General features: G+C 37.6%; 1 protein-coding gene across 1 annotated transcript; it reads right to left on the bottom strand.

Annotated features, from left to right (window-relative positions):
* Nucleotides 1–7647: 7647 nt before the first annotated feature.
* Nucleotides 7648–8070, bottom strand: LOC108672597 (putative keratin-associated protein 4-16). Its single transcript, XM_018160295.1, has one exon. It carries the CDS (start codon nt 8068–8070, stop codon nt 7648–7650), a length of 423 nt encoding a protein of 140 aa, XP_018015784.1.
* Nucleotides 8071–12020: the final 3950 nt, after the last annotated feature.

Below are 12020 nucleotides of genomic sequence, written 5' to 3'. Positions count from 1 at the left end.
ATATCTCGATGCGATAAGTATCGTGAATGCGTGCTCTAAAAGCCCCTATATCATTCCGGCGCTAAGTTTTCTACAAACAAACAAGCCAAAAAAGAACACTTTTAAAAATACATAAGAGAATTTAAATAGTTTGTCACCATGCGCGTATGAAGCCTGCATGGCGGTGGGAATGTATAGGGCTAGTCAAGGGCGAATCTCCCGTTACCTATCCGGTTGGGATATTCTTTGGATCTTAAATTTTTATTATAGAGTTTGAATCATAAGGCATTGCGAAACAGAGCAAACAGAAATTAAACTTGTGCAATATATATGTTAAATGGCTTACTTACAAACGATTTGAGTATAAGAAAATCCATATTCATTTTAAATTTTCTGACTGGAGTTGAACGAAGGTTATGCGTAATTGTGTGTTTTTATAGGTCGGCCCCCAAACCAAGTTAAACTGGTTTTCGATTACATGTTTTAGTAAGTGTGTTTGAGTAGCAGTTCGTTAGTGCGCGACATTGTAATTGACATTGTTATCCAAGCTCGTACCGACTCCTATCGCGTTGAGATAAAACCTGTAGGCTCGAAATCTTATTTTAGTGACAGATTCATGGGATATGCATTACCAAACGTGGGCTTAATGAGGAAAAGTAAAACTCTCCACAGAAAAATCAAAATTAAATTGTCGTCATGCTAATAGTGCATCCATTGTACAACTAGTTATACTTTTAACAGCTCATCAGTTAACTACGAGGAGAACTTCACTTAAAATTAACTTTGAACGAAAAAGAAGATGATGAACGAAAGACCTTGAGTAACGTATCTGCGCGGGTCACAATTATCCAAGACTTGTATTTGCTTTTCACCTGACTTATCAATGGTGCAAGCTGTCACACAGCGGCACGAAAACTATTCGCGTATAGAGAATAGAAATTGATTTGGATAAAATCCTCGCCTTGAGAAACTCCACTGATAAACACCAAGGAAGGTCAGCAAAAGTTCATCATTGATGGTCTCTGGCCATTCATTGCCTGGCTTGTACTGCATAAAGCGAAACTTGTTCAGGACCTTCTAGTCATGAAGGACTCATTCATTGCTCACAATCGTGCAGAATAAATTCCCTAATGATCGTGAGTCCTAGAATATTTTTCTCGCCTCAGCGCACAATGTTTGTCTCACTTTACACCGGCTGCCAGGGACTCAGGATGTCGCTTTGGGGCCGCCGCATGCATCGCTCCTTGCAGCGGCCAACCATGCGTGGCGGACGGTTACTGGCCACTCACGGCCCGTGTGGCGGACGACCACTGGCCGCTTACAGCCCGTGTGGCGGACGACCACTGGCCGCTTACAGCCCGTGTGGCGGACGACCACTGGCTTCTCACAACCCGTCACAGCAGTTGAGCGCGCAGGGTGGTTGCAGTTGAGCGCGCAGGATGGTTGCAGTTGAGCGCGCAGGATGGTTGCAGTTGAGCGCGAAGGATGGTTGCAGTTGAGCGCGAAGGATGGTTGCAGTTGAGCGCGCAGGGTGGTTGCAGTTGAGCGCACAGGATGGTGTCAGTTGAGCGCCTAGGATGGTTGCAGTTGAGCGCGAAGGATGGTGTCAGTTGAGCGCACAGGATGGTTGCAGTTGAGCGCGAATTGCAGTCAAGCACGCAGGATGGTTGCAGTCAAGCACGCAGGATGGTTGCAGTCAAGCACGCAGGATGGCTGGAGTCCTACACGGCTGCAGGACGCGGTGGGTGATGGTCGCCAGACACGCACATGTCGCGGGAATATCCCCTCCATGAGCGTGCGATCCTCAGGTCGTGACGACTCTCCTCCGCTGAATCAAGCGCTCTCATAAATTCAAAACATACGCCTTCCTTTGAATTATTCGACAAATTATACAGAGGTTTCGCTCCAGGTTAAAAGTTCGCCAACCTAATACAATAATTCTGAGGAAGAAAAAGTCAATAATTATTAGCCGATATTGACGCAGTCCTTGTCCTTTTAACGAACACAGCCATATCTTAGTCTGATACAAATGTACGACTTCATTGTCCGAATAGACTTCATTGTTCAGAAATGAACAAAATTTGCAAGAGCATCCAATTTTTTATTTACTGTAGGATTTTGGTTTTTAGATATTTAAGAGACGAGGAAACACCTGAAGCATAGAAGAAATGTAAATTTTTCACAGCACCAATACCTACCGTATTTTGCTTTTATCTTTCGATACCCCCTTAGAGTGATCTCATATTAGAATAGATACCAATTTTTAGTTTCGCAACAGCGGGACAGCTGTTAAGCGAGTGCGTGTGATATGAAAAATCGAGATGATAAACATGAGATGTGAGCCACTTGTTTATGATGCCTGTCGTCAGAATTGGCTCGCGGTCATGATCTGCCTCATGACATTACGATCTCAACTCATGATCTGCCTCAAAAATTAAGAGATCGTAAGTTCATCCGCCAATCATTGACGGCCTTTCAAGCCAAATCCACCAATCATAGGCAAGAAAATAGAGCGTCAGTACTTACGTTCACTTGGCAAGTTTCGAAAGTATGGCCGCTTCTGGGCAGGACAATAGCTTCTGACAATCACGATGATAGCTTCAAGGTGTGTATTCTATGAAGGTGCGTGCCACTGTGTTTTAATCAAGCCACTGTTTATTAAACAAAGTCACTGTATATTAAACACTGTGTGATAAACAAGGTGTGAGCCACTATGTATTCATTTAACGTAGTCAAGAATATAAACAATCACGGCAACAGCTGGGCACCAGAGACGCCGCAGCTGCACGCAGAATGTTGTGGTGCCATGAACCTATTTCTTAATTCTTCACGTTTATGAACAAGGTCGATTTTTTTTGTTTTAAAACAGTTCAATTTACACAATAATCCAAATAATTGACATTTAAATGTCCTGGAATAAATAGTAACATGATAAATTCCAAATATTATAGCATTTTCAATAAATGTCAGGTGTCACTTGTTGAATGTTATGTTTTATATATGACTCAAAACAGTAAACAGGCGATTTAAAAATTTAAATTGTAAATCAATATTTTTATGTTGAACCACTTGCTACATTTTACTTGGTATTGATATTAAAAAGCGAAAAAAGGATCCATTTAAAACGATTCAATTGATGGTAGTTGCATTGTTAATTAATGTTCCGAACTGTAGAAATTTTGAAAAATTTTCAAATCAACATAATAAAAATTGTAAGATTTATTCATCGAACCACCAGCGACCTCAACGACCACGCCTGATGTGGAATACTAACGACTAGGCCTGATCAACAACGCCTGATGAAGAATACTAATAAAATGCCATGTTTTGTAATTTTTAGCGATTTATTTTACGCTATCATGGAAATTTTTCATTCTTCACTTCAGAAAGCAAACAATATGGAATTTCAACACATAAAAAATATTTTACTAGAAATTTGACTCGGATGAAAGTATGAGACGAAGATCGAAGCTGGCGCGACCTTATAGTTACTCACTAGTCGTGGTGGCAGGGACATGTTTAGTTTGCTATTCAAATGTGGTGATGACGCTTTTTGATTGTTATTTATTTTCGATCTTCATCAAATTCGCTCATCACATAGAAAATGCAATTTCGTTAAATTCAGCATTTTTACAACACTTCTCTTTAACTTCACTTCTTGTTTGTCTGTCTGTCTGTCTGCTACAAATCTTAAAATCGATATTTAACACACTTCTACCTGTCCAATCGATTTGAAATTTGACACACTTGCGTAAAGTTGGAGACAATGCATGAATCAATTAACAGAATAAATAATTTTATAAATTAAAATTTTTTTCAATATTAAAAAAAAATTAGACAAATAATTTCGTCTCCTACAAATCTTATAATCCATATATGACACAATTTGACCTGTCCAATTGATCTGAAATTTTGCACAATTGCATAAAGTCAGAGACAATGCGTTAATCAATTGACAGAATAAATAATTTTTAAAATTTACAAAATTTTGATATCTTAAAAAATTAGAAGAATAATTTTTTTCCAATATTTGAAAATGAAATTAGAAATTCATTGTACATGTGTAACATCCAAGATACTGGATTGTCCAGAAGTGTTGTCTTTAAAAAGCAATTTTTAAACGCATATTATTTCTACTTCTTTGAAGCTTCTTTAATCGCCAACGGTTCCTTCATTTGTAGCTTAATTTCTCAGGGCGTGAGAAAAATGATGCACGGAATTGCCCAAAGTCCATCTTTGTTTCCCAGAGAACTGGAAGACGACTGGCACTAGTGACTGCTGCTAGAATTAAAAACTTCCTCTTCAGCCAGACATCAACGCCCAGGATTAAACTTACTGGAATATATATTGTTGCAGGCGTGGGTACTTGTAACGTGTCGAATAAAAAACCGACATAAGAAACCGAAATCGTGGCTCGGGTATTGGTTTCTTTAACTTTGTCAGGCTGGCGTCTTTTACTGAAGCTTTTAAAAAGCCAACTAGCTGCATATACGAGTTGCAGCGACGCGTTGTCGTGGTCCACGATTTTGTCTCAAGGGAAGCGAGCGTCGAATGTCTTTTGAGGATCCAAACGAGCGTTCAATTGCACGCCCGACTGCACGGATGCGCGATGCAATGGGATTCTCCCGAAGAAACTTTAAAATTATGTTTGAATATTCGGTGACCAAATTACAATAGGAGCTCACATTACCGTTCCAATACTCCAGTATTAAAGTAGGTCTCTAATTTTGAGGTAATTCCGTACTTTGCTGTAATTTATGATCATATTTACTTGAGTAATTTGAGAATGCCTACATACGTATAAGTTCAGTTTATATATTATGCCAAAAATTACCCTAGTAAGCAAATAATATGTATGTATAAGCGGAACTGCTAAACTTTAAGTGATAAGCCTTCTTTAATTGCAAACCAAATTAATCCTCGAGTACCAAACTGTCAATGATTGAGCACAGCTGCTATTATTTGATGTCTAATCGAACGTTTTATATCATGTGTTAGTTATCACCTGGGCTCTATTTCCTACTAAGCAGCTAAAATAATTTTACTGGCCAGCGGGAACAAATATTTGTTGTTGATGCTGTCTGAAATGGTTGGAGAAGTGTTATTTCCAAGTGAGTTGATGCTGGCAGAAAATTAGACTTTAATGTTGATTATAGCTTTAAACGCAATTCGTTTTCATTGTTCTCTACAAAATTGATTCCGATATTTCATAGTAATCAGCCGGCATGAAGTCACAGAGGTATACTTATTATATAACTATAATTCCCTGAGCTTAAATTTGTCAATGAGAGATCAAAATATTTTTCTCAGTTATTTTTTGCTGGCCAATGACCTCTAATTATCTCCTAAACTTGAAGAAAATCAAAATTTATGTTGGGCTATGTCGTTATGTTCTAATATCAATTGCATGACGGCCATTAACATTAACTCCACGCCGTTTTCCATTAATATTAACTCCGTGAAGTGTTGACGCGCTTTTTCATAAACCCTAATTATGTCTTATGATGAATCATCGTTGGAATAAGCGAATTAATGGTCAAAATAATATAATTTTAATTCATTAATCACTGCACAAATTGTATGGCAACACATGATAAAAGAAGATGTAACATTGATAATAAATCTCGCATCGAAAGAGCTTGGCCTCGCAGTGACCATATCTTGGAAGGCTGCGCCAACAACGAAATAAAGAACTAATTTAATTGGGTTTGCAGAAGAGAGGAAATTGTACCTTTGAACGTCAACAGGAAGAGGACTTAATTCATTGTTCGCTGACGGTAGCTCTCGTTCTCTTGGTTATAGATGATAAGAATTCTAAGATAAGAAATTGAATTATGGATTGTTCATTCTACAATAATAACTTGATTAATTTCACTTTTAGCGCATTTTCTCATTTATGGAAAAAATGCACTATTGTGCTCGCCATGTCCGTCTGTCTGTCTGTCCGTCTGTCCGTCCGTCCGTGACCTCAAGTTTTCGTCGACGAGAAAATGCGCTCTCTGTCACTCACTGCAGTGAGTTTGTGTGATGTTCTTTCACGTGTCCTTGTCACTAGAAAATTCCCTGTCATATATTGAAAATAAACATTTTTTATTGATCTCTAGTTCCTGCACTCATTCAAGCTTGTCAAATCGTTGGATAATAGTGTTTCAAATTAAATAGAAAACAGTATTTATTCATCATAACAGCGGTGCGAATGATATCTTTGTAATTGGGCCAAACCATTTTCATTTTTCATCCACTACATTCATAGAATTCCTGAACCATTCTTGAAATAAAACTATATATTTAAGTAAATTTCATTATAATTAGGCATAACGCATACGCACAAGATATTTATTGAAGGATGAATGCAAACTAAAGTCATGAAAGCGGAAAAGACGTCTCCATTAATATATAAATGCTTTTTCTTGTTTTATATTAATTAGTTTGTGCCTGTGTACTGCTTCCAGCATTTAGAATGGGATTGCCATTTTGTTTTCCACCATAAGTTGTCTTGAGGACGGTTTTTTGGAGTTCAGTCTCAAATGACACGATTTTAGATCTTCTGTGAACAAGGCACGAAAAGGAAAAGAATCGACGACAGGCCACATCAGGCCTACACTTCAGCGCCGAGATCACTATGTTATGTTATGTTATATATGTACATAAGATCAGGGAACTGGAGCTGGCGTCACCGAGTCTCCCGTTAGACATATACTAATTAGTATAGAGCAGACCTATACTAATGAGTATAGAGCAGACCTATACTAATGAGTATAGAGCAGACCTATACTAATGAGTATAGAGCAGACCTATACTAATGTGTATAGAGCAGACCTATACTAATGTGTATAGAGCAAAGTGCCGTCCGCGGCCTCAGAATGCAGATAAAACTAAAGCCAGAAATACAAGTCACACAATATATATTTTTCAGCTTGAAGACGCATTTTAATGAAGGATAATATTTATAATAAAAAGTTAGAATTTCCCGGAATGTAGTTTGAAAGTTACTTTATTAAAATTAAGTTATTTAGTTAAATATAAATTGTTCGAATTAATCAAATTCTACTGGATATTTATGAAAGGCAACATACATGAATGTAAACCACGTCACGTGAGTGTTTTTATTCATAATTATGGAAAAAGTGTTGAGCGACAAACAATTGATTCTTATCACAGTGCTTTAGAACATTTTTCCGCTTGCCCACCATTTCCCTTCTCACACTTCACAGAGACCGACGAAAACATCATATAGACAAGAGACCTCAACCTCCCACGAGTGTCTTGAAGCGGCGGTTGAATCATCAACCAACAATATCCCTCAAACAACCCGTGTAACCACTCACCAACAACATCCCTCAAACAACCCGTGTAACCACTCACCAACAATATCCTTCAAACAACCCGTGTAACCACTCACCAACAATATCCCTCAAACAACCCGTGTAACCACTCACCAACAATATTACTCAGACAATATCTGTAACAATCCACCGACAATTACAAGGATTGTAATTGTAAAGCACAGCTTTACAATTAATGATGGATGCAGACACTGTTTCACAATCACAGATGAATGAGAGCAAAGCTTTACAATCACAGATGGATGAGAGCAAAGCTTTACAATCACAGATGGATGAGAGCACAGCTTTACAATCGCAGATGGATGTGGGCACAGCTTTACAATCACAGATGGAGAGAGTACAGCTTTACAATCGCAGATGGATGAGGGCACAGCTTCACAATCACAGATGGATGAGGGCACAGCTTCACAATCACCGATGGATGAGGGCACAGCTTTACAACCATAGGTGGATGCAAGCACAGCTTCACAATCACAGATGGATGAGGGCACAGCTTCACAATCACCGATGGATGAGGGCACAGCTTTACAACCATAGGTGGATGCAAGCACAGCTTCACAATCACAGATGGATGAGGGCACAGCTTCACAATCACCGATGGATGAGGGCACAGCTTTACAACCATAGGTGGATGCAAGCACTGTTTTACAATCACAGATGGATGAGAGCACAGCTTTACAATCATAGATGGATGAGGGCACAGCTTCACAATCACCGATGGATGAGAGCACAGCTTTACAATCATAGATGGATGAGAGCACAGCTTTACAATCATAGATGGATGAGAGCACAGCTTTACAATCATAGATGGATGAGAGCACAGCTTTACAATCACAGGTGGATGCGAACACTGCTTCACAATGCCATCCACAACACTCGCATCAGCTGCAAAATACTTGCTTTACTATCAACTCTACTATCGTGATTTAAATAGCATCAATATTACTATAGTGACCAAGGCGCTGAAACACTTCGCTCTATTCCAGCAATAGTGAAAATTAATTTCTCGCCTCCTATGGACCTTTTCATTAGAGCAACCTTTTAATTTTTCCCTCATCTTCTATTATCACTGCTAGCGATATTTTGAGCGATGACTGTGAAAAAAATCTTTGATGGCCGACTCTTCTTTTGACGGACTGCCAGTTATCTAACATGGAAGATCATGTCACAGAATATGCCTGAACTCTACAGAACGGAGGATACCAGCTTACGCAGTAAATGTCACACGGGAAATGAAAGAGAGAATTTTTTCTCAGAGATAAATTTCTTGTTTTGTTGACGCATCGAGGTTGACGTTTCACTCTCCAGCTTTAAGCCTTCTCATATATTCTCATGGGGTATTTTTAGTTGGGAACAATATTTCTGGAAGCCCGGTACCCTAAAGATATGGTGAGAAGACTCTTTTCAGCGAGTCGAGAACTTTCCATCTGATATCGTGCTACGCATGAGTTGATATCTTGCTACGCATGAGTTGATATCTTGCTACGCGCGAGTTGATATCTTGCTACGCGTGAGTTGATATCTTGCTACGCATGAGTTGATATCTTGCTACGCGCGAGTTAGCCAAGATTAGATCAGTAATGTAAACTTTTATTAACATCGCGTGTTCATTGCGTTTTGTCTGGTTTCATACTGAAATAAAATGAAAACTTCAAAGTATACAAACAGTTTCTATCCTATTTGAATATACCTTGAATATCGAACTCGTCATCGTCATTGCTGTAATCGATTATATAAGGTACGAAAAATAAGACGTCGGGTATTTCTACATAAACAAAATTACGATATCAGGCAGTATCCGCATAAATGTTGACCATCAAGTAAACCTTGAAATCACTCAATTTATCAATAAAAACCTTTCTTTAAAATCTTCCCCGAACAATCTATGTATAATGTCGCAATAAATAATACAAATTTAAGAAAACCAGGTAAATTTACCTTCATGTGAGCGAAAAAAAGACCAAAAGATTATTGTATTGTATTGCATTGAATTGTATTAATTATTCTTGTAACTTAGCTATAATTTAATTTCCATGAAGAAGTTAACAACAATTTATGTTTGGTTAACATTCAAAATAATTTATTAATTCTACTCTACAGAGATTGCAGTCACAGATGTCCTATTCATATATAGAGTCTTTATAGTCTCTGGTTAAGAAGCTTTCATGGAACAAGTTTGCGTTGGGCGTCGCAGCCACCGGTTCTGGATGATCTGGTTTTATGGACTCTATTTAAAGTTCTCTTAGGCTTACTCACTGGATAACTCAAATCTTGAAATAAATTTCCAACAGAAGTTTTCTAGTATAAAATAAAAAGCTGGACTGGAAGTTGGGACAGCAAACATATTCTTCAATTCGCGAATTAATTAAAGAGAATGGCTTCGTACAGCTACTGTTATTAAATTCATTATGCTTTGCTGTCGTACAGTTCGAAATCTTTCTTGGATTAAAATGTTAGCATCAATACTATTCCAACACTAAATATTTGCTCTTTTTTAATCAGGTCTAGATTTATTTCAAATGAAATAACCGGGAGCCTGAAATGGTTCTCAATTGCACTCATCAGTGTTCAAGTTGTGTATTGGTTTTGTCTAAACCTCGATCGTGTTGCTCGTGATGCTCTAGGTATTGTCACGAACCACTTAGCACCTGAAAGTCTTTTTTTAATTTCATAGTTAGCAACTTTACTTGTTATTGATTAAAACGAAGGATATGTCAGCTTTCCTACGCTTCATAAAGTTGAATTTATTTAATTCCGTCAGCAAGATTTGCAAAGCCCGTAGATTTAAAATAAAAAACGTCCTCAGGAATATAAAAACTTGAAATTGATAACTATTATTCTAAAAATACGATCATTTGTCTTAATCTCAAACACTAGCTGGTTAACCCGCCGTTGTCAGGGTTCGGTAATCATTATTATGTTGAAATACAGTCATACCGAATCCGTCTAATAGGAATTAAGATGAGTTATGCTAATTCAAGACAGACCCGCTCTCAACCCATATTTAACAGAGAACACAACCGTTGTGAGTGAATTCCGAACCATGTTTTCATGTAAAAGAAACGTTACTGAAAACGATCGACTGAGATCTCCACTCTTGAAATACGCGTATAAAGCACTCAACAGGGATGTTGATATTGTAATTTTTCAGATACCAGTTGTACTCAAGCAAGTTACAGCAAATAAATATAATTTTAAAGCTTTTATGTGTAGAATGAGCCTAGCTAGCACAGCTATGACATGTGAGGAGCCTAAGATTAGCATTAGTAATTCTTTTTAGTAAAATGAATTGTATTCCTAGGGCTGAAATTCGGACTTCCGCCAATTACCGATTTTCAATATTTTTGTTTGAGATAAGTAAATAAATTATAATGGCAATAATTATATTTACATCCTAAAACCGAATTTCATACATTTATTGCAGCTGCGAATGCAGATGCGTTTTGATATTACAGTCAACACATTATTTAGAATAGATTTTGCTGCGTCATCACCTTTATGGCTCTTGCTATTCTGTTTGTATTGTGCGTTAGAGTCCGAGAAAAACTCGAAAATCAAATAGGACGCCGAGAATATATTTCCATCTCAACCAATTATTATTTTAGTTGAGATTATTAAGTTAATTATTTTTATTTTTTAAAATCCTATTTACTAAACATTTAGCAATGTTTTTCACAGTAGTTTTTATTTAGGTCGTTGTTTTCCTAATTTCAACTTAGTTACCATATCCAATTAATACTTACATCGAAAAGTCTCGGCAAAGCAAACTTCTGATGTAAAGATCTTGAAGGTAAACAGACACCTTAACCCTGCTCAGTCTCGGAGTGCAGTACTCACGAGGCAGGTTTTGGTTGCGCTGAATGCCTCTGAGCTTCAGCAAACAAACCGAGCTTTGACTCAAGATGACGTCGCGCAACACGTTTACGGACGAACTTTTTCGGTATACAGGATACCAGAAACAAAATTTGACCTTGTGTCTCTGTTGATTTTTTTTCGAATTACAATAATATAGATTGCAAATTAATATATATTATATATAAATTAATATAAATTTGACGCTTTTGGTTGGTTAGTTTTGGATTGTGATATTATTAGCTTATAAATGGCTAGCTCTGTATGCAAAAACTACAGAATTAAACGACCTATAACTTAGTAAATTTTTGGGCCGCTATAATGGGGCGCTTCTTTTATAGTATTAATAGCGGTAATATTGTATTTTGTTAAACGAATATTCATGGATTCTCATTTGTTAGGTAGAAAATTGTTTTGGGAACATTTATCTTTTTGAAGATTTGTGATGAAAATTTTATACTTTCCAGGGACCTATCGAATATTTTTTTAACATAACAAACAATATAAATCAACTCAATTCTTAATAGACCTGTTAGCAATAAATATAAAGTTATAGTTTTCCTCTAAGTTACCTTGACAGTCGATTTTTTCTCAGTTTACATTTTACCGTCTTTGAATGTAATTCATACCTCTATAGTTTACATGAAATATTTTCTATTTTGAGCAGAAGTTGTGCGTAGTGCGCTCTAGCCTTTGTTGAGCGTCTGAGCGTGAGTCTGTGAGCATCTGAGCGTGAGACGTTGCTACGTTATGCAACGCTTCCACGAAGCAAACGTCAGCGCACCGCTAGCGCTGCCTCCCAGGTAGCAACGACGAGCGGACGGCATGGCGGCAAGACGAGAT

This window comes from Hyalella azteca, unplaced genomic scaffold (genome assembly GCF_000764305.2).
Source record: "Hyalella azteca isolate HAZT.00-mixed unplaced genomic scaffold, Hazt_2.0.2 contig14273, whole genome shotgun sequence".
Lineage (NCBI taxonomy): Eukaryota > Metazoa > Arthropoda > Malacostraca > Amphipoda > Hyalellidae > Hyalella > Hyalella azteca.
Note: the sequence above shows the minus strand (reverse complement) of the source record. Positions and strands in the feature narration are given on the sequence as shown.

Excerpts from the sequence above, each read along its gene's own strand:
- LOC108672597 (XM_018160295.1), bottom strand. The coding sequence starts at position 8,070 with ATGATTGTAAAGCTGTGCTCTCATCCATCGGTGATTGTGAAGCTGTGC.